This window comes from Arctopsyche grandis, chromosome 11 (genome assembly GCF_051622035.1).
Source record: "Arctopsyche grandis isolate Sample6627 chromosome 11, ASM5162203v2, whole genome shotgun sequence".
Lineage (NCBI taxonomy): Eukaryota > Metazoa > Arthropoda > Insecta > Trichoptera > Hydropsychidae > Arctopsyche > Arctopsyche grandis.
Genome location: NC_135365.1, coordinates 27243572 through 27265905, shown reverse-complemented (window position 1 = coordinate 27265905; position 22334 = coordinate 27243572). Strand labels below are relative to the sequence as shown.

General features: G+C 34.3%; 1 protein-coding gene across 1 annotated transcript; it reads right to left on the bottom strand.

Moving 5' to 3' along the window:
• Positions 1-11901: 11901 nt before the first annotated feature.
• LOC143919431 (uncharacterized) lies at positions 11902-18367 on the bottom strand. Its single transcript, XM_077441749.1, has 3 exons — positions 18215-18367; positions 14332-14369; positions 11902-14248 (listed from the first exon to the last, which is right to left on the bottom strand). Exons 1-3 carry the CDS (start codon positions 18274-18276, stop codon positions 13284-13286), a joined length of 1065 nt encoding a protein of 354 aa, XP_077297875.1. The 5' UTR covers positions 18277-18367; the 3' UTR covers positions 11902-13283.
• Positions 18368-22334: the final 3967 nt, after the last annotated feature.

The following is a 22334-nucleotide window of genomic DNA, read 5'->3' as shown; positions in this document are numbered from 1 at the left end:
AAAATATAACAGAAAAAATAATATATACCTATACATATACATACAAAATATACATATTTACACATAATACATACATATAAAAATAAAAATAAATAAATAAATAAAATATAAAACAATAACAGCAAAAATTCAAATAATAATGAAAGTAGTCACAAATCATATAATAACGGTAAAATATAATGTGAAAAATTGATAATGTTTTGCATCAACAGTCAGCACCGATATGATATGTATACATAGGTATGTATGTACAAGATCCAGCTGCAAATACAAGTCATCCCCGTGAGGCCCAAATAGAAGATAGATGATCAAAATTCCACTCATACATCTCATTCAATTATAAATATATATATATATATATATATATATATATATATATATATATATATATATATATATATCATCATCATCATTTACAGCCACTCGCCATCCACTGCTGGATGAAGGCCTCTCCAACACGCTTCCACCCGTCTCTGTTTTGCGCAACACTCATCCATCTCACCCCGCACATTTTCCTAATTTCGTTCACCCATCTTCCTTGCGGTCTTCCTTTTACCCTTTTGCATTCTCTCGGGTACCATTCAAGCAATTCTTTTGTCCACCTTTCGTCCATCCTCCTAGCTACGTGACCCGCCCATTGCCATTTCAATCTCTTCACTCTATCCACTATGTCCACTACTCTTGTCATACTTCTCACCCACGTGTTCCGCTTTCTGTCTTTTCTCGTTATGCCAAGCATACAGCGCTCCATACTTCTTTGAGTGCATTAGATTTTATGTAGCATCTTGGTGTTCAGTGTCCAAGTTTCACATCCATACGTCATCACTGGCAAAACGCATTGATCAAAGATCTTTTTCTTCAGGCAGAGTGGCATTTTTGATTTAAAAATAGCATTCATCCGTCCAAATGCACTCCATCCTAATTTCATACGTCTCTTTATCTCTTCATCTTTATTACCAGACATGTCAATTATTTGACCTAAATATAAATAATTATTTACTACTTCTACTGGTTTATCACCTAATGGGATGCTATCAGGCATGCAATACCTATTGAACATTAGTTTGGTCTTATCTACGTTAATTTTTAATCCTACTTTTCTACTTTCCCTGTCCAGCTGTGTTAGCCTGTTAAGTAGGTCAGCTGAATCACGAGCTATTAAAACTATATCGTCTGCGAACCGAAGGTGACTCAAGAAGCGACCGTTGATGCTTACTCCGGCTTTGTCCCATTCCAAGTTCCTGAAAACTCCCTCAAGCACCGCATTGAATAACTTGGGCGAGATTGTATCTCCTTGTCTTACTCCTTTTCTTATGCTAAATCTATCTGTACCTGAAAAAATTTTAACCGAAGCTGTGGCATTCTTATATATTGCAGCTAACAGCCCCACATAGGGTTCCGGTACTCCCTGTGTTTGTAGAGCGTTAAGTACTGCATTGTGGCTCACTGTATCGAAGGCTTTCTCATAATCTACGAAACCTAGGCACAATGGCCGTTGATATTCGTTGGCGCGTTCGATTAGTTCGCCAACTACTTGGAGGTGGTCCATTGTACTGAAATTTGCCCTAAATCCTGCCTGTTCTATAGGTTGGTTCTCGTCGAGGATATTCTTCAGCCTTTCTGTAATAACCTTCGTGAAGAGCTTGTAGACCGCTGAAAGTAAACTAATGGGTCGGTAGTTCTTGATATCGCTTTTATCACCTTTTTTGTGTATTAAGATGATAGTTGCGTTATTCCATCCTTCTGGTATAGCTTGGTTCTGGATGCATTTGCTGAAAAGCCTAGCTAAGATATTATTTAGGGGGGAGCCGCCACATTTTAGTAAGTCAATGGGAATATTATCTTCCCCTGGGGTTTTACCGTTCTTTGCAGTTTTTAGCGCGGCCTCTACTTCGCTAGGCAATACTGCAGGAACCCTTTGGCCGTGTGTCGGTTCCAGAGCGGGGAATTGGCCGTTGTCGTTCTCGTATAGTTTTGCATAGAACGTGTAAACTCTGTCTATGATTTCTTCTCTATTCCTAATTATTACTCCGCTCTCTGATCTGATTGCGATCATTTGGTTTTTGCCTAAGAAAATATCCTGTTTGTACTTTTTCAGGCTACGGTTATTCTTAATGGTACTTTCTATTAACTTGCTGTTAAAATCCCTGACATCCCTGACTATTCTCTTTTTAATTTCCTTATTTACTAGATTGTATTCTTGCTTATTATTATCCCTATCTAAATTCCTTTTATGCTTAATTAGGTTTTTTGTTTCCGCTGAAATTTTGCTTAATTTAATCTGTTTCCTGAATCCACCTAATTTCTTACCTGTTGAGGTTAGAACCGAATTAATTACAGTGTTCAATTCCTCGATGTCTGCTTCTGGGTTTAATTTCTCGTATCTATTTCCAAGTTCGAGTTCGAATTCCTATTTCCTAGTCCTTAGTTGAGCGAAGTCTGGAGAGCTACTGCATCCTTTTATTAGTTTCCTACGTTCGCAATTTATATTAATGGCCATCTTGGCCCGGACTAATCTGTGATCGCTACCTATATCTACTTTACTTAAAACACTAACGTCTTTAACGGAGTGCAGGGTATTTGTTAGGATGAAATCTATTTCGTTTCTGTCTCCTTTAGGACTCTCCCAAGTCCACTTATTGTTTGCGTTTTTCCTGAAAAATGAATTAGTGATAAAGAGCCTGTTGTGTTCTGCGAATTCTATGAGGCGATCGCCTCTTTCGTTTCTTTGGCCGGTACCAAAATTGCCTACTGCTCTTTCTGTGTTTGCCTTTTGTCCTATTTTTGCGTTAAAGTCGCCCATGATTATTTTAAAGTGGTGGCGGCTATTATCGTATGCGCCCTGTAGTTTTTCGTAGAAGTCTTCTATTTCCTCGTCTGGGTGGCTAGATGTGGGGGCGTACACTTGGAAGATTTGACAAGTGTACCTGCTCGAGATTCTTAATACTACATAGCATATACGTTCCGATATGTCGCTTATTTCTATAATATTTCTTTCTATTCTCTTATTGATAAGAAACCCTACTCCTCCTATTCTACCATTTGGTAGCCCTCTCCAGTAGAGACAGTTACCACTTTTTAGGATTATTTGGTTTTCCTGTTTTCGTCTTACTTCGCTAAGTCCTACTAAATCCCATTTGATACTTTCTAATTCATTCTCTAATGCAAGCACACTTCCTTCACTCGATAACTTTCTTACATTGTACGTGGCTAAATACAGGTTTCTATTAGCTAAGCTATCATCCATCGTCACTCTTACCTTGTTGGAGGTTTGGATATTATTTTTCTCGCATTTATCCAAGATGTTTTGAGAAAAAGGCGGTACTTGAGAGAGATTTCCATTCAAGGAGTGAGTTCTTACCGCCATAGACTCTTCTCTGTGGTCAGCTTTGTCTGATAGTCATCCTAGGTATCACTTGGATCCCTTATGAGTTATTACATGCCATATAACAGGGTTATTTTGTAAGTGAAAGTAGTTAGTTATGATAATAATAGATTAGCAATTGTTATACTACTTTTTTTACAGATCTTTATCGTGAGACGCCTCTTTGGAGACAACGGATTTATATATGTGTGAGTGCGGTTTGCAATTTAATATTTTAATAATAAATTTAGTAAAGAATATAAAATTACACGAATTACTTTAATATAAATTAAATATGAAAACGAACTATTAGACAATTGGGAAACACCGTTTCTGTTTGCTATTATTCTATTAAGTAAAGTTCGTTAAAAATTTTTGTCTGAAAGCAATTATGTGGAAGATATATTGCTTCTGTGGGACCGAATTTTGACTGACGAACAAGGACCCTTATTTTTTTTGTATTCAGGTAGGGAGATGTATCTCGTTCGTATACGCTTTTGTAACTGACACAAAATTAACACAAAATTTTACGAAATCACTGATATTAAAAAACGCTGTTAACAGCCGATCATCTGTTTATTTTTACACTTAAATTATACTAGGATGCAATTAGTAAAATAAGTGAGTAGATGGTTAGGTTTTGTAGTGATAGATGCGTGGGGAGTCCGAGTATTTCGAAATGCAAAGTGAGAGCGAGAGAAACGCGCGCGGACACGGTGACAGTCGGACTCGGACCATATATATATATATATATATATATATATATATATATATATATATATATATATATATATATATATATATATATATATATATATATATATATATATATATATATATATATATATATATATATATATATATATATATATATATATATATATATATATATATATATATATATATATATATATATATATATATATATATATATGTATATATATATATATATATATATATATATATATGTATATATATATATATATATATATATATATATATATATATATATATATATATATATATATATATATATATATATATATATATGAGGTTGAAATAAAAACTTTTTCTGTTGGAGAACTTTGTTTTAATAATGTTTTTGTGAATGGAGAAATGAAGAAATCAATATTGGAGGAAAGTTATATCCCATCGATGGAAGAACATGTTTCATACTGCGGTGAAGGTAATTAAATATTTTATTTTATGATTATGTATGTAACATATGTTATTAATAAAATTTATATGTTATAAAAAAAAACATACGGAAAATGGAAGTTACGACGTTACCATGGCCTGGAAAAGCCCCGATATGAACCCGATAGAAAATTTGTGGATGTATGAAAGTTCGAAAAACAAACTAAGTATTGTTTCAATTATCTCTCATGAATGACGATCCTAATCCCTCACAAAACCATGCGTCTTAAAATTAGGTCCCTAAAATTTTTACGACATCCTTTTTTTTGTTTTTGAATTAATATAAAAAAATTATGAGTAAATCAAAGTTTAAAATCAGACAAAATGGTAATAAATAAATAAATGGACATACTACATACATACATATGTACATACATATGCGATTTATACAATTTCAAACCAAGCCGATGAGCTTGACAGTCATCTACTTGCATCGAGCACTGGTGACGTCACATTCGTGTGATTTAAATACGAATCAAAATGGAAAATTACGTACATATGGGGGGGGGGTTCACTTTCACTTGACATCTCTACTTCAACATTACACATACAACAACCTTGTGCTATGATATAATTGAATTTTCACCCATTATGATGATGCTCTGCTCTACTTCCGGTGATAAATAACGCTTTTCCAGGGCCGAAGACGGCCACCCCCCCCCCACACTTTTTCCCCTCCTCTCCCATCCGGGAAAACGAAATAACGGCATTCGAAATGATACTCCGGTAAGCCGGAAACTGTAATTGATCGATTCGATCGGCTTCCGGGGTGATTTATAAGTCGGACGTTTGAGGCGTTCCACGCTTAACCCCTTAAACCCCGGCCACACAACGCTCGGTGATAGATGATGATTGGTGTACCAAAACCGACCCTTTGTGACGTCACGTGTCAACCCCCTCCCACCCCCGCATCCCCCATCGTCCAGGCCGCATACATGTAAGGAAAAGCGCGTCGAATTCAATCCACCCATCCGAAAAAGCAGTCTTATTCAATGATCAAGTATCAAAGTCACCGTTGTTGTGTCATTCGCGAATTTCGTCAAAAATCATCGTAATAGACACGTTTGAAAATAGTGCCCATAAAATTGCCGATAGTGCCGCTTCAATAATCCATTATCCTATTCCAAATACCTTTTTTTTATATTTATTACCCATTTATCTTATGCTGCGTACGGACCAAACCAACGACGATTTTGGGCCAACGTTTTAACCAGCAGGATAAAACCAGTAGCGTACAAGACATCGAAATAAAAATTAAATTTAAAAATTGAAATTAAATATCAAAATTAAAACTATTATTATTATATTAAAAGTAAATTCAAATATCAAAATAAAATTATAATCAATATATGAAAATTAAAATAAAATATTGAAAGTTAAAACAGAACATGCCCAATTTAAATAAATTTTCGAGATTGACCTAAAATTAGATCATCAACAATCACATACAGGTAATCCTCTGGTTTTCCGAAATATGGCAAAAACTTTTTCGGTTTTTTTAAATTACATTTTTGGAAAAGTACATAAGATCACAGTTTACAGTCGTCGTCAAAACGTCGACTCAAAGTGTTTGAGGTTTTTACAAACTGTATTGTGTTATTTGAATAAAATATGTATGTAGTCAAAACATATACAGTCTTTTCATAAACATCTCACATAAACAATTCACCTTAAATTTCACTTGATCTCGGAAACCCCTCTACACATCGACGCTACAATATTTTATTTTTTATTTCAAATAGATATATACCATGAAGGCTTGACAGGAAGATCCCAATGCGCCTTCTTGGACATTTTATTACAAAAAAGGCACTGTATTTCCAGAAGCTAAAGAACACGAAATGACAATTAATTCATTAATTAATTACACAATTAATCCATTGAGACATCTATGGATTGAGTTTTTGTACATATTTTTGACAAATCATACACACAATACCATGTGGTGCTCACTGTAAATGGAATATTATATTTTTATTTATGTTTATTATTATTTTTTGTCTCATTATACAACTTTCTTTTTATATTTTATTCTGTATGTGTGCCTATTTAAATAAAATAAAAAAAATAATAAATACAGAAGATTTGTGACAACAGGAAAGATGATATTTTACCAATTTTGAGGAACCATTTCAACAACGATCAGATAAAATTGGCAAACTCTGATAAGAAACGATCGATTCGGAGTCAAAAATACCTCCAAATCTAACCAGCAGTATGACGGATCGAACCCAATGATCACTTGGTGCTAAACATACACGCTACAATTAAGCCATACTGCTGGCTTATATATGTAAAGTGCGAAATATATATTTTACTAATATATTTTGCTGAAGTCCATATGAAGCCTCGCATTTATTTATCTTTGGCAACAATTTAAAACGGTTTGCATGCTCTCGGTTATTATTTTCTATGGCGCGTGACGTATCGCATGACTGTGCAGTTTGACTTTTGACGTGCGCGCGCGCGCCAGGGGTTAGAAACGAGGGTTCGGGGCCGATAAGCGGACCCCCGCAATAAAGTCTGCGGTGAAAGGGTCGACACATGAGAAAAGCGTTTAATTATAGGCCCCGGCACAATTCGTGCGCGCCGACCGAACGAAAGGGTTAAAAAAAAGGCGAATGTGAGGGGGGAGGGGCGGGTGGGGGTGGAATTTAATTGAAAATATACATATACATATGTACATAAGTAACTATATCAGTGGTATGTCGTGCTAAGCGGAACTCAAACCTAGTCTCTTTGCAAGTGTCCGAATTTCTTTATAACTAGTCAAATTAACTGGCGTTGCTCGAGCGAGTAGAAGTTGGATTAAAAAAATTGTATAGGCCCTTTGCTTCGGGCTCCGAACTCTTCCCAAATCTACTAGTCTAATAATGTCATGAGATAATACAAATATCAAATGTTATAGTACTAAATTAAAAACTGTAGATTTGCATAAATTAACTAATAAACTCTTACTTCTCCCGAAAACTATCTATTTTATTTTATTTTGTTAGGAAAACCAACAGTCTTGTATCAAAACAGAACAAATAAAAATTAAATCAGCTGATAACTAAAAATAAAACTATCACTGTTTGATCTGTGTACATGTGTAGCTTGTATTGGTTAGAAAGTTTGTTATGAAGGAATAAACAATGAAATTTGAGGTTATGAGTTGCTGCCGGCAATATGTATACTCATTTATGCCGGGAACCTTACAGTTTAGAATAGATTATTAATACTAAGATTGCTTCAAGAATAGTTTATCAATGTATGATTGTCCATAAATGAGTTTATGTATTTACAGAAATGAACTTTTCAATCATCAGATAAATTAAATCAGCTGATAACTAAAAATAATTGTATGTGATGTATGTATGTAAGCTTATTGTAAAAAACTAAATGTATGTAAGCTTATTGTAAATCATATTAACAATTAGATACAACATAACTTATTATTGAATACTTATCTCGCAGATAAAACCCAGTGAAGAGATATACTTTTAGCCGGGAAATGTCAAATCTGACATATTTGGCCAAAAATCAATATATATCGTGTATTACCCTACAAGAAGCTACACGCCAAATTTGAAATTTATATATACATATGAGAGTTAAAACTATAAATATTTATATATTAGAGATAACGAGAACCAATAGAGCAAATTTCATAAAATATAGAGTGAATTATAGGCGTTTAAACAATTAAAATCTTATATCGCCATATCAAGGCGAACAGGTAGGAAGATACGGGACGAACGCTTATTAAACGTCAGGAAGATTTACTTTCCGCGTGTTTAAAACGCGTTGTATACGATATTTTATCTCAAACGTAATGGCAGACGATACATTAACGTGTATTGATGACCAAAATGAGCAATATGGCAAAGTATGAAAACGATCGGATAAGAGATAAAAAGATCACTGACACGAAAGCCATGTGAAACGTAAAGGAGGTATGTAATAAAATACGTTACAAAAGACCAATTACACTGTTCGACAAATGACAACTTTTTTTTGGTTCAGAGACGAGATATGACTTTTCTTCTAGATCTATGCCCAGTGAACACGAATCTGGTAATAAAAAGTGTTGATTGGCTCGAGATTCGGAGATGTATGTGTTTTTTAAATCGCGCGATTTTTCTATATCTTGGTGTTGTTCGGTCGATTTCTCAAAATCTGTTAATTTTCTGTTCAAAATGAATATTGGAATCTATAGTCAGGTATTTTATTTTTCATTTGTAGTACTTTTCAGCTTTCAAATCTCTCTAAGTAGTCGTCCAATTCAAATCAAAAGTCAAAAGTACGTATTTTCACTTGGGATTTTTTCCCACTGTTAATACTATTTGATATTGAGCTTTTTCTTTTGAAACATGTTTATTGGGATAGTGTACTGGCCACACTATGAGAGTTAAATAAAATTCCAGTTAGAAAATTCATATTTCGTCTCTGAACCATAGGTGTCGAACAGTGTTATAGGTTTCCGCTGGTAGTAATAAACTAAAGGGCAATCATACACGTAGTCATACATAAATGTGAGTATTAAATTACACAGTTAGAAAGATAAGTTCTGAAAAAAAATTGGTATAAATTGCATAAGAGATAAATTATATAATCTTGTTTAAATCTTGTTTAGATCTATCGTTCTTTCTTATGTGAATTTTACCATGTTTAATCCAAGTGTACTGATAGTTTTTTTTCTTTGGCCGTTTCCTTGGTTATAGTGAGTAATTGTTTGGATGCTGGTGTGAGGTGGTAATTGACATAAATTCTGTGGGATATTGCGATATAATTATATCTATGGAAGATACAATACAACGTCATCGAGTTAAAAACAAAACAAAAAGATTGACAGTCACAATGTCACTGAGATGTCAGTCACAAGCTCAAATGTCAGAATGACAGTTGAGCCTGAGGTATTTGGCCATAACAAGCATATCGAACTATCACCATTACAATATAAACATTTTAACATTCTTTATATAACCTATAAGTGAAGTAAAATTATATATGTGAGATATAGAGAACTTATAATGCAAATTTTATAAATATAGTGTGAAAAAGATAAAGTTATAGGCGTTTAAACAATTAAAATCTGACAAAACGAGAGTGTTGCGGAAAGTCAAACATATAAGGTTACTGACCATTAAACGTCAAGATGTCCAAAATGTTTTCAATTTTAATCTTGTCTATTATGATTATTTTTCACCATCGTATAGGCGGAATTGATTGAAATATCTATCGTTGACCAAACCGTGTAAAATGGCAAAGTTTCAAAACGATCAGAACAATGTAGGATATAATATAACATGTTGTCAGACCAATGAGCGAAGTGAAATATAGAGGAGGCTTTTAAAAAAGAATCAGGTTTAATAATAATTATAATTTTTTAAATAAATATTTGAAGGTCATCCATACGACTTTTTTTCAACATGATTTTAATATTTTCAAGAAATCTAACACATCTGTAACTCTTTTTCTAAAATTAAAAACGGCTTTTTGTTTGTACATAATTTATTTATTTAAATTTTACATGTGTAGGTATAGGTAATAAAGATGTCACCAAAATATAACAAAACTTGGTTTATTTGATAATATATTAAATATTCACATTATATTATACATAAAACATATATTTGTGGAATAAAAATATTTACATACATACATATATAAAAATCGTTTAGGGACTGAACATCTGAAATGACAAATTCAAAATAACAAATTTTGTTTAATTCACGACTACATTGAACAGATCCGTGTTTAGTTGCTTATTTCATTTTCTAATATCTGATTATTTTTCTGTTTTCATAATTTGTAATTTTACAATGTTTTAATTTTTAATATCCATTTTCTTCGTTGTTATATATCAGTTATTTGGAACAATAAATAATAAACGCTTGCAACTTTTTCGTGTTCTATTCCAAAGTTTTTCAAAAAAATAGCTAATGCTCTTTTAAGCAGACGATATGCTTCAAAGTTATTGCGCAATTTAATTTCTACAATACCCAAATTTGAATAAAGGTAACCAATTTTTACGTGATTCTTAGCCTCTCTGTAATATGTTAAATACGTGTTCAAAGATTTTTCTAAATAATTTTTTGCAGTACCGTAATTGCCCAATCTAATTTCTATATCACCCAAATCGTTACGAATTTCGGCAACTTCTATGTGATTTTCTCCATAGTATTTCAAATAAACCACCAAAGCTTTTTTGTAGTTATTTTTTGCTGAAGTATGATTACCCAATTTAAATTCCAAATGTCCTAAATAACGATAGGTAGTGCCAATATTTTTATGTGTTCCCATGCCATTCGTCAAATACACCGCAACAGCGTTTTCGAACTGGAATTTTGCAGCTGTGTAATTCTGCTGCAAATTAAATTCCAAACCACCTAAGATACAATAAATATTGGCGAGTTCAATAAAATTTCCCCCAAAATTATCCAAATAAACTATTATTGCTTTTTTAAATAGAGTTTTTGCTGTGGCATAATTTTTTAATTCCAACTCAATATTTCCCAATTTTTTATATATATACGCATTTTTTCGGTAATTCTCTCCATAATACGACAAATATTTCGCTAGGGCCTTTTTGCATAGAAACTTTGCTTTTGCGAAATTACCCAATTCGTATTCTGAAATAGCCAAGTCAAAACGAGCTTCGGCAACCAATATATGATCTTCTCCGTAGTTATACAAAAGAGACGCTAAGCCATTTTCAAACATAGATTTTGCGCTAACGTAATTACTCAAATTTAATTCTATTCTACCCAACCCTACAAGTATTCTGGCAACTGTGACGTGCTTTTCTCCATAATGTGACACTGACATTGCTTTTGCCTTTTTGAAAATGGATTTTGCAATGGCGTAATTACCCAAACCCAATTCCGCAAATCCCAAGTTTATATAACATTCGATATATGGTTCATAATTTTTAATGGAATATATCTTTAACGCCTTTTCACAATAGGATTTGGCTACCCATAAATTACCCATAAATGATTCTGCAAGAGACGCGTTTGTATAAAGATTAGCAGCCAATTTGCTTGTTTCTCCAAAAAATTTCAAATAAGTTGGTAGTATTTTATCGTATCTCCTTTTAGCTTCGGCGTATTTACCCGTTTGCATATCTGCATAAATCGAATTTAGATCGATGATTATGCTTTGAAAACTCATTGACCCATTTTTTTCCTTACATATATCCTGAGATCGATTTAAAGCTTGCTTATGTTTATGCAGATCACGTAATATGAAATAGCAAATTCCTGACAAAGTTAACAATTTTTCCAAATAGTTTAATCTTTCTGTTTTAGGCCACGATTTACAAATTTCATCTGCGTGTGACATAAATACTTCCAAATGTGGTGCTAATTTGCGCATATTTGCATAATCGTTCACGGAATATTTATTCTTTAAAAATTCCTTTGGAAAAAATTTATTAAAAAAAAAGAACGTTTTGTAAACGACCGATCTATCCATTTTCAGTTGCTTCAGTCTAAGTCTAGTAAACATCTGCACGAGATTATGAATGCTCGCTGTACCGTATTCGATATTAACAATCGAATATTCCTTTAGTGTCTGGAAAATGCTACCCAAATCTAAAGTGGAGTATTGCGAGAACCATTGAACATCGATGTTATTGGGACACAAAAAAGATATGACGTTTAGTACATCTAAGGTATTTTCTCCGACAGTTCCCAAATCTGCTATCGAATCGATGATGTTTTGAAAATTGGCGTACGTAGTTTTCTCGTAAGAAGTAATGTCTTTCGGCAATTTAAGCTTGAGGATTTTTGCAACGTGTTTGGAGAAATTTTTAACGCAGTCGGTGATTCTAAATGTAGAATCCTTCTCAGATTCTTTCGCGATATAAGTAGCCGCCTGCTGTACGGCCAACGGAAAGCATTCTAAATACCTGACTAGTTGTTCAATCTCCCTTATTTCAGTTGATTCTCTGATGTTCACTTGATTTTCGATCAGCTTCGTTGCATTCTGTTCAGTCAAAACTTTCAGATTCCTTTTCCGGTCTCGTTCCCATTTTGAGTTAGCAGACGTAATGAGTATAAAAGGCAAATTTCCATTGCTAGTCTGTTTTGGCATAAAGGAATCGATTACTTCTGGGTTGGAAACGTCGTCGAACGCTATTAGGCACTTTTTCGATTGAAATTCTCGGTAAACTTCTGCAACTATCTGGTCGATGTCTTCCGATTCTTCTGTCGATATTTCCAACGTTTCGTACAGCCTCCGAAATGAGTCCTCTATGGACTCGCGTGATTTACCGTCGATCCACATAACTTTGTTTTCATATCGGCGACTGTATCTTTGGATGTAGCTTCGAATTAATTCCGTTTTTCCCATTCCGGGAAGTCCACAGATCACTCTCGTCTGTGATTTCACGGTGGGTCCTCTTTGGAAGCTCTTGTGCAAAGCTTTCAATTCGTCGTCCCTTCCCATGAAAGACGTGACTGGCTTTTGAACGTCGAATTTCACCTCCTTCCATTGATTCTGCAAGAATTTTTCGCCATCTTCTTCAGTCATGTACGTTTCCTGCGTATCTCTGTTGTTCCTCTTCTTCCTGTCCACCTCGGCATCCTTCCATTTAAACACCGTGCTGTGAAAGTGTTGAAATATTTCCTCCACATATCTGTCGATGTCTTCTTCGGTGTAAAAGTCGTCACCACCGTATTTTTGACGCTGGTACTCCAAAATGTCGGCTTTAATAATTTCTTTCAATTCGTTATGATCAGGTTGGTGTATCTTCTACTTTGACCATGTTATCGAATTTCACTTCTAAGTCAACTTTCCACGACGGATATTCGCCTATCGTTCCCACCCTCTCGCTCAAACTCTCAATTGACAATATTTCATCTTGATATTTTTCAATTTTCTTTTTATTTTGTGTATTTTTTCTTTTGATTTCCTCTTTTAATATTTCGTGAAATATCTGAGCTTCCTTCGACCTGAACTTCTTTTGTTCTTTTAGAAAACTTTCTCGCAGCCGTCCATTTTCAATATCCAGAATTTCTTCGGTCAAAAACTTCCAATAAGGTCTAATGGTGTGCTCCACCTCTTGTAGCTTCTTTTTACCCATTAACCAATCTTTAAACGTTTGTGCCAATCTAACGATGCTATATTCATTGACTTTGGACTCCAAGATGTCAACTAATTCATCTTTGAATCTGTATCGTTTAGAATCCTCCTTAGTCAAATCTAGAATATCGTCTGGACTATTGATGGGTTCCAACAATTGGGTGAGTTTATTAATTTTATCATCTTTCATCGATCCGAATTCTTGCCACCGCTTCATTTTGGGTCCTATTTTGCTATCGACGTCTAGCTCAAAATTTGTATAAACGATGAGATCCTCCTGAATGATTCCATGGAAATAATCCTCCCTCATCATATCTTTGAAAGCAAAAAAATATTTCACGATGCTAAAATCACTCTGCCCAATCGTCAACAGGTTCATAGAGTCAATCTTCTTTTTATTGCTGGTAGTATGTTTAGCCTGCAAGCATCTGCCGGCATTTTTGCCAGCCCTGTTGTAGATGAAGATCAAGTCGTCAAACTTGTGGGCTTGCTCTATTTCGACGCCCACTTTGAATCTATACTTGTTGATGGCACCTCTCAATATGAACAGCATAGCTAAGTATCCTTCATAATCTCGACCAAATTGAGTGGGATTGCTATTTGGTTTATCTTGTATATCTTAAAAAATATATACATATTATGAATATTACATAATGATTACAATACATTAAGTATTTTAAGAAAAAAAATCGTATACTAACTAGTAGCTACGTGTTTATGTGCTGCATTGTTGGCGATTCTGAAAAATATACATATATTTAATAATATACGATATCTGCATTCAATTATATATGTATATCTGGGGTTTCTGGACTCGATTCGACTCGGACTCGACCTGGCTGGGTCGAGTGACTTAAAACCCGGATTAGGGATCCGGGCTTCAAATTGTGTATTGATAAACTGCAGAAAGTGCAGAATAGAGCAATGCGTGCAATTTTGAATGTGAGGAAACGTAAGTATGTTAGATGAATTGAAATGGTTGGATATTAGAAATAAACTTTAAAATTTATATATGTATAAGCTAGATAAGAATCTATTACCCAAGTATTTTAATAATCATATAGTTAGGAAAAGAGATATACATAATTATAAAATTAGAAATAGGAATAAATTAATTATAGGTAGAGTTAAGAAAGCTAAAACTGCAGGTGTTTTCCACAGAGGTGTTCAAATATATAATGCCCTTCCCGAGAGCATTAGAGGTGCTTTAGAGGTAACATTGGTGCTTTCTTGAGGGGTGTTAATGGAGGTTCCACGACATAAGGTCCAATGCTATAAGATCCAAAGACAAGGGCACCACGAAAGAAGATCCACCCGTTAGAATGCCCACCTGTTAAGTGATCCAGACAATAAAAAGCCCAGATTATAAAACGTAAAAACCGAAAATCGTCCACCTTGTTAAAGGTCCAGCCACAAAAAGTCCGAAAACAAAATATAAAACATAGATAAAGTAATAATGTTTAATAAAACGCTCCATATCTACATAAATCAGATATCGAGTCAATTTGACTCGATACTAGATTGAATACTCGGCGGGTTTCAATTTTTTTAATTAAATTCCGAATAAAATAATAATGTTAGATTAAATCATTGCAGCACCTGACATCGAGTCAGGTGCTGCCAATCTATTCAGCGCAACGACAATTCAGCGCAAAATCAATTTTTCCAATAAATATTAAATGCGTTTTCGAAAATAATTACTGTATTGAAATTGTCGGCCATATCTACATGATAATTTCATAAATGCGAATAAATTTATTTGATACTCTTTGTGCCTTGAAATATTACGCAGGGTTTCTCAACTAAGACCGCGAACATTTATTTTTAAGCAGGGTTTCTAAACCGGGTAGCAATTTTTTTTTCAAATAGTTTTTTTTAGCAATCCAAACTATTACGTATGCAGGGCTTCTGAACTAAGGTTCGCAAATCGTCATTATGAAACTTTGCATTTGATAAAAAATGGGAGATTCTTTGGTTTTCGATTTTTCCCCAAAAATTATGTTTTCAAATCCTACATATTCAGAGTTTCTCAACTGAGTTCCGCAAAAATTATTTCTTAAAAAGAGTAAAATCTTACGTATGAACGGATTCTAGACCAAGGTTCGCAAGCCCGGTTTTATCATCCGGGCTTTTAATTGTCTGGATCACTTAGCAGGTGGGCATTCTAACGGGTGGATCTTCTTTCGTGGTGCCCTTGTCGTTGGATCTTATAGCTTTGGACCTTATGTCGTGACACGGTTAATGGATACCTCCGTGGAAGATGACGTAATTATATATGTAAGTTTGATAAAATGCTATGTTTGTTAATTGTGTTAACTATGTTATATTATAGTTGTTAGTTTAAGTTTGAAATTGTTAATTTTAAATAATTCACTAGAAATTTGCTATTTAATAAATAAATACATAAATAAACCTGCGGGATCCGGGTATTTAAAATTTCGAGTATTAACTTAATATCCAAATATGTATTATTTATAGATTCATATATGACCTTATTTGATCGAGAAATTGATCTTACGACTTTATAAATGCTTTTTATTATTACGAAATTATGTTCTCAATACATCTTATATGTATATATATATATATATATATATATATATATATATATATATATATATATATATATATATATATATATATATATATTAATAGCTACTGATCTACTGATCATTTTCTATTTTACAATTTTAATTTAATTTGGTTAGTAATCATAGTATTATATTATTATAATGTTAATGTACAGCATAATAGGAAAAAGAGATCAAAAACCCATAGAAAAGTCAAAGAACTGATTTTTTTTTTTTTGGTGGGGTGTCCCGGCATGAAATCTGACAACCCTAAGCACAGAGGATTCTAATGTTTCGTAGAATTGTAGTTATTTTTAGTATTTATTTTGCAATTCCGACTAGATCTTATCGATCAGATAAGGGGAAAACAAACTGAAGGTCACAGCACGTTATCGCACAGCTGGAATTCCCCATATTGAATTTGGGTGAGGTTGCACTTGCAGAGTGCATTTGTTTTGGAGGTCGCACGTGTAGGCATACATATTTACATATGCTACCGAAATCGCGCGCATTTTTAAAAATAGTATTGACATGCAAATAAAAAAAGACAAATTTTAAATTCGATAACAGTTTCAATAACCGATACTAAGTTTCATATTCGATAGGACTAACGTGACCAGTAATCGATTCTGAGTTCGAATTTCCGCATGATCACAAAACTTCGTCTATTGTTAGGATGCGGTGCATCCGCTCTAAAATCGCCAGACAAATTGAACGACAGATTAACGGACGGCTGCTTTAAATGCAATTCTCATCTTCTCGAATGATAGATTGCACATCAGATGACGGGTAACCTTTCGATGTGCACAGATGCAATTATCAAAATGGTAATTATTAAAATTGAGTTGGATCTTTCAGGCGAGTTTAATAAGGCAAGATTCGATAAGTTACGAATATTGCCTTATTAAACTCGCCAGAAAGATCCAACTCAATTTTAATAATTGCATCTGTGCACATCGAAAGGTTACTCGTCATCTGATGTGCAATCTGTCATTCGAGAAAATGAGAATTGCGTTTAAAGCTGCCGTTCTGTTAATCTGGCGATTTTAGAGCGGATGCATCAAACCCCTATTGTCACTACGTACATAGATAAAGTAATAAAAAGAAGTGGCAGTTTACTTTCAATTTTTCTTCCCTTTATATATGTCTGTCTGTACATATATTATGTATGCACTTCACAAGAAAATTCCATTATAATCCGTGTATCAATGTGATCAAAATAAAAATAAATCATTAAGTTTAAAAAACCGGAAGTGTGATTTTTTTCTTTTTGGAAAAGTCAAAAATATTTTGACCACACGATTTTTTCAACACCACTGAAGGCATCAAGCTGAAAATTTATATTTGTATTATCTGTGTTCAAACATATGTACATACAGTAGATATGGTTTTGGTTATTCGTAAATTCCTAATTCGTAAACCGGATGTACATATTTATAACCGCAAATATTTCACATGGAAATCCCAAGTTGATAACAACACAAATTTACACAGTGTTTCGCCATAAAGATATCGTTTTCAACAAATAAAATGAACGAATTTTTAAAAAATTGATACTACCGGTATTTTTTTGTGAAACCGGTAATACCAAAGGTAGATCTTCGGTCCGATCCCGTTACTACCGGTATCGGTACTATCGGTATTGCATTCCCTACTTCTACATTATTTTTTCCACACTACTGAACGTATCGAGCTGAAAATTTATATTTGTATTCTTTATATACTAACTTATGTAGATTAGATAAAGTTTTGGTTAGTAATAATTCGTAAGCCGGAAGTAGTAATTATTTTTAAAACAATATTTCCGACAACCGAGAGTAGAACTTTTGTATTGTATGAATTTTTCTACATTTTCGCTCAAACTTCGAAATGCTCTTCATTAACGAATTGCGTATTTTATACTTCTTTAATCCCTCAAATAAATTAATAAAGTCATGTGTTAGTCACATCCGAATTTTTCACAACACCATGCAAATGTATCGTTTATTTCTAATCAGTGATAGTAAATACATACCTATTTGAAGTGACTTCCTTAGTCGATTTATTTGGGCCAATATTGATGTCTTCCGTCACCATTTTGATATATGTATGTATATACAAAACGACGAATTTAAACAGAATGAAAAATTCAAACTTACGAATTATCACCAAGATAAATTAATGCAATGATAAGTATGTAGATACCTCTACTTATATACAAACATATACATATCTTATCTTTTGCCTCTATCGAAGATATACATAAATAGGTAAACGAATCGATACACCTCGAGGCTTATCTGTGCGAAATTGAATCACATTACTTTTTCCTCTCAAATGATGATCGATTACTAATAAAAATTGTTGCCACATTTTTCGAAAACATTCGTCGTTATTACGTAATTAAATAAGCCTTTAAGATAACATTTTAAAGAACTTCAAACGCGTCATACAGAGAAGACTTGGCGCGTTGACGCTCTAATAAAGTAATTACAATAATTTAAATTCCGGGGTGCTACAAAAAGCTTCACAGGACGAAAGGGTAAAAGTTAACTTCAATGGACTTCCGAGTGTTGACACTGCCTTCGAAAAAGAAATTAACGAAGCAATGAAAATGGCGCTCGGAAAAGTGCTCGCCGGTCAAACGGTCGGCCATAATCCAATTACAGGGGCGCAGCCCCCGTAAGGGGGGCTCCTGAGAGCCCCCCTACCATTTTAATTATAACGAACGGACCTTTGCCTTCATACTGGAGATACTAAAACGATCAAATTCAACAAGTCTATCGCTTTATATGTACATATAGCGCTGTTTTTTAGCTCAAGAAGACGTATTTTATATCACTTAAAAGGGGTGAATTGTCTACAATATATAAGACAATTACAATTATTGTCAAATATGTTCCCATGTACAATTTAAAACCTGTAAATACTTTCCATATCAACGAGAATGAAATGTACCAAGTTTGCGCCGTTCTGTGTATTGTTCGCCGTGCATTGTTCATTTTTATGATGAACCTTTTTTTTGCACTCTAGCTTTGTAGTTTGCCCTGTTTCCTGGAAAAAAGCACGCTTTCGCGCCTATCTCTGCTCATGACTAAAGAGCGAACCCAGAGCTCGCCGTTCATTGTTCAATTGTTGTAGATTCATTGTTAAAGGTTCGTCGAACCTTTTTTTTTTGCACTTTGCTTTGTAAATAGAGCCAAACCGCCCCGATTCCAGGGAAAAGCACGGTCTCTATCCGCGCTCTACTTATGACTAAAGAGCGGACCCAGAGCGCGATTTTCATTGTTCACATGTTGTAAATCCATTGTTAAAGGTTTGCCGAACCTTTTTTACAAAGCATTTACAATAAGACAATAGACGGCGCGCTTCCAGTCCTACCTCTACTTATGACTATAGCGCGGCACGACCCGGCGAACCATTGTTCATTTTTATGGTGAACCTTTTTTTTATTTTGCACTCTAGCTTTGTAGTTTGCACTATTTCCTGGAAAATAGACCCAAAACGCCCCGTTTCCTGGAAAAAGCACACTTCCGGTCCTACCTGTAGTCATAAGCTCCAATTACTGTACTAGCAGCATAATATAAGGCGTTTTAAAGGTAGCGCGAACCTTCACAAGTATTTTGAACTTTTGAATTGCACCATTTTCGCATCGGAGCAAAGTTCTGGAGCAACTTCATAATCGTGAAATACGCTAGGTAGAATTTTTGAAACAAATTCGATATTGGTTTTTTGGGCAACAACTTCCCGAGTGGACTAAATCATACTGTAGTGTCTATCCATTTTGTTTAAGTGGTCCGCGGGGAAGTGGAGGAACATCCAACTTTTTTCGTTCCACCTGCTTCTTCTTCTGCTGCTTCCATCTACTCCCCTGCCAGCCTCCCTCGTCATCCCCGGAGCGAAAAGCCATTCAAACTTGGCTCATAAACAAGTTGTTTATGTGCTGTCGAGGGGGTGGAGGAGGTGTCTTTGTCTTCGTCTTGTTCCATATCGAAAACTCTCGTTTTTCCCGCCCAGGTGGAAGAGGGTTCCAATCACTTAAACGCCGGACAGGAAAACACTTTTATTGCTTATCTTCCGGTCGTAATCGCTCTCCAAACATCTGCGAAACGAAACACAATAAAGAAACGCTAAATTCAGGTGCCTAGTCCTTGTCCGTTGACATTATTATTTACCGCTAAGAGTTTCACGAAAAAGTTCAATCATAACTCGGAAACTTGAAAAACATGTCGCATTATATAGTAGATAAAATGATAATAACCAAAAAATAAGATTTTTACTACCAAACAAGGATTTTCAGAGATGAGATTATATAAATGTAACTTTTGGAACATTATGAATAGGAAAAGCAGTAAATATGTTGTACGTCTCAAGGTCAATAAAGCAAAAGTGTGGAAGTTTGCCCGATGGAAGTGCCAACATTTAAATTGTAAAATAAACCTTGTATTTCACATTTTTTCTCACAATACGTGATCTGTTAAAAATTCTCACCCGACCGCAAGCAAGCGACACACGTATTCCGAATGCGCATCCAAACGTCAGAGTTCTGACACAAGTTTTCAAAATGTCTACAGCCGATAGAAATCTAGATTTACTCACCTCGCTAAAAAATAAGTTAAAACTTTATTATTCCAGTACCATTCGTGCTTTCGATGGTTCTACTGCTCACTACGAACTGATAAGAATGTATTATTTTAATTCAATTGGCCGACGATTATCACACAATCAACGACTTATATTTCCTCTAATAGAAAATATTTATAAAGAAATCTCACTAATCCAATAAATCACAGAAAAATACTATACAAAACTTGAAACATGTATGTATGTGCATCTTTAAGATATCAAAATAACTTTAAAATACTAGCATATGCTAAAAGGAGCCGCCGTTATAATTGGTTTTCGAGGATTATCTCCAGGCTTAAGTGCTGTCGGCTAACAATTGAGACCCCCGAATTGACTAAGTGGTCGGTAACGGCATTCGGTCACTTCCCGCTAGAGTTCTCAGAACTGACAGTGCGAGACCGTGGGACTGCATATCTGGTACGTGACTATAATAATAGGTAAACAAACGTGTCAGTGAGCGACCTGTCCTTTATAAGCAGATACTTAGGCCATACCAAGGCATTCTGGACGGAGCACTGACAGTGCGTGGATCTCCTTAAACACCCAATAAATGCTGTGAAGCGACTTTGGCCTTTTATTTAGATCCTCCACCTACGCAACAATACCAAATTGTAACACCAAACAATATCAGCAAAATTTCATTTTATATAATTAGACATAAAAATTTCCCTTCAGAAATTAAGAAGATAGAGGATATAGTCCAATTAAAAAAGAAATTAAATGAACACTTCAGAAAATAAATAATTATTTAATTAGTTTATTTAAATAATTATTATTTACACTTAAAAAAATATAGCCAGCAACATGGTTCGGTGGTTGGGCTTTTGCCTAGCACCGAGAGGCGCCGGGTTCGATCTCGTGAGTTGACCTCGATTGAAAAGAATTTATTTTGAGTATATCTGTGTAATGCTGCTTCGGTCAGACTTGGATACTTGTGACTCCAGGTCGATGGTTTCCTATCAGAGCTGGCCATTTTTTCTGATTTCATTGTTGAAACAGTTCCTCGATTAAATTGACTAAAAACCTTCCTACCTACTATGTCACCACTATTTGAGTATGATTAATGTGCAATAAAATTTATGTACAAGTTAAAATTCATAGATGTCTCGTTAATTTCGAATTCAGCGACTTATGTAATAAAAAATGCTGCATTGTTTGTAATTGGCCAGGAAGGCGCATCGAGGTTTACCTGCTAGGTATATATATGTATGTATATAATAAAATAAAAATATGTACTTTAGAGATGTAACTATAAGCCCCTTTCCAAGCACAAAAGCTAGTCTCTTTTTTGGAGAGGCACAGCGACGAAGCTTTTTACTAACCTCTTCTTAGCTTGTTATTGTTATACATTATGTAGAATGTACGTACGTATTTAGCTCATAAGAAATATATTTGCAATTTAAAATTAATAAAAAATAATAATAGAGGAATAATAATGGCAGAAACTAATTAAGTATGTTAAGTATGGCGATAGCCATACCGCAAACTTACAACGGTTTAAATTTATCTGGCTCCATCAAGAAAGCAAA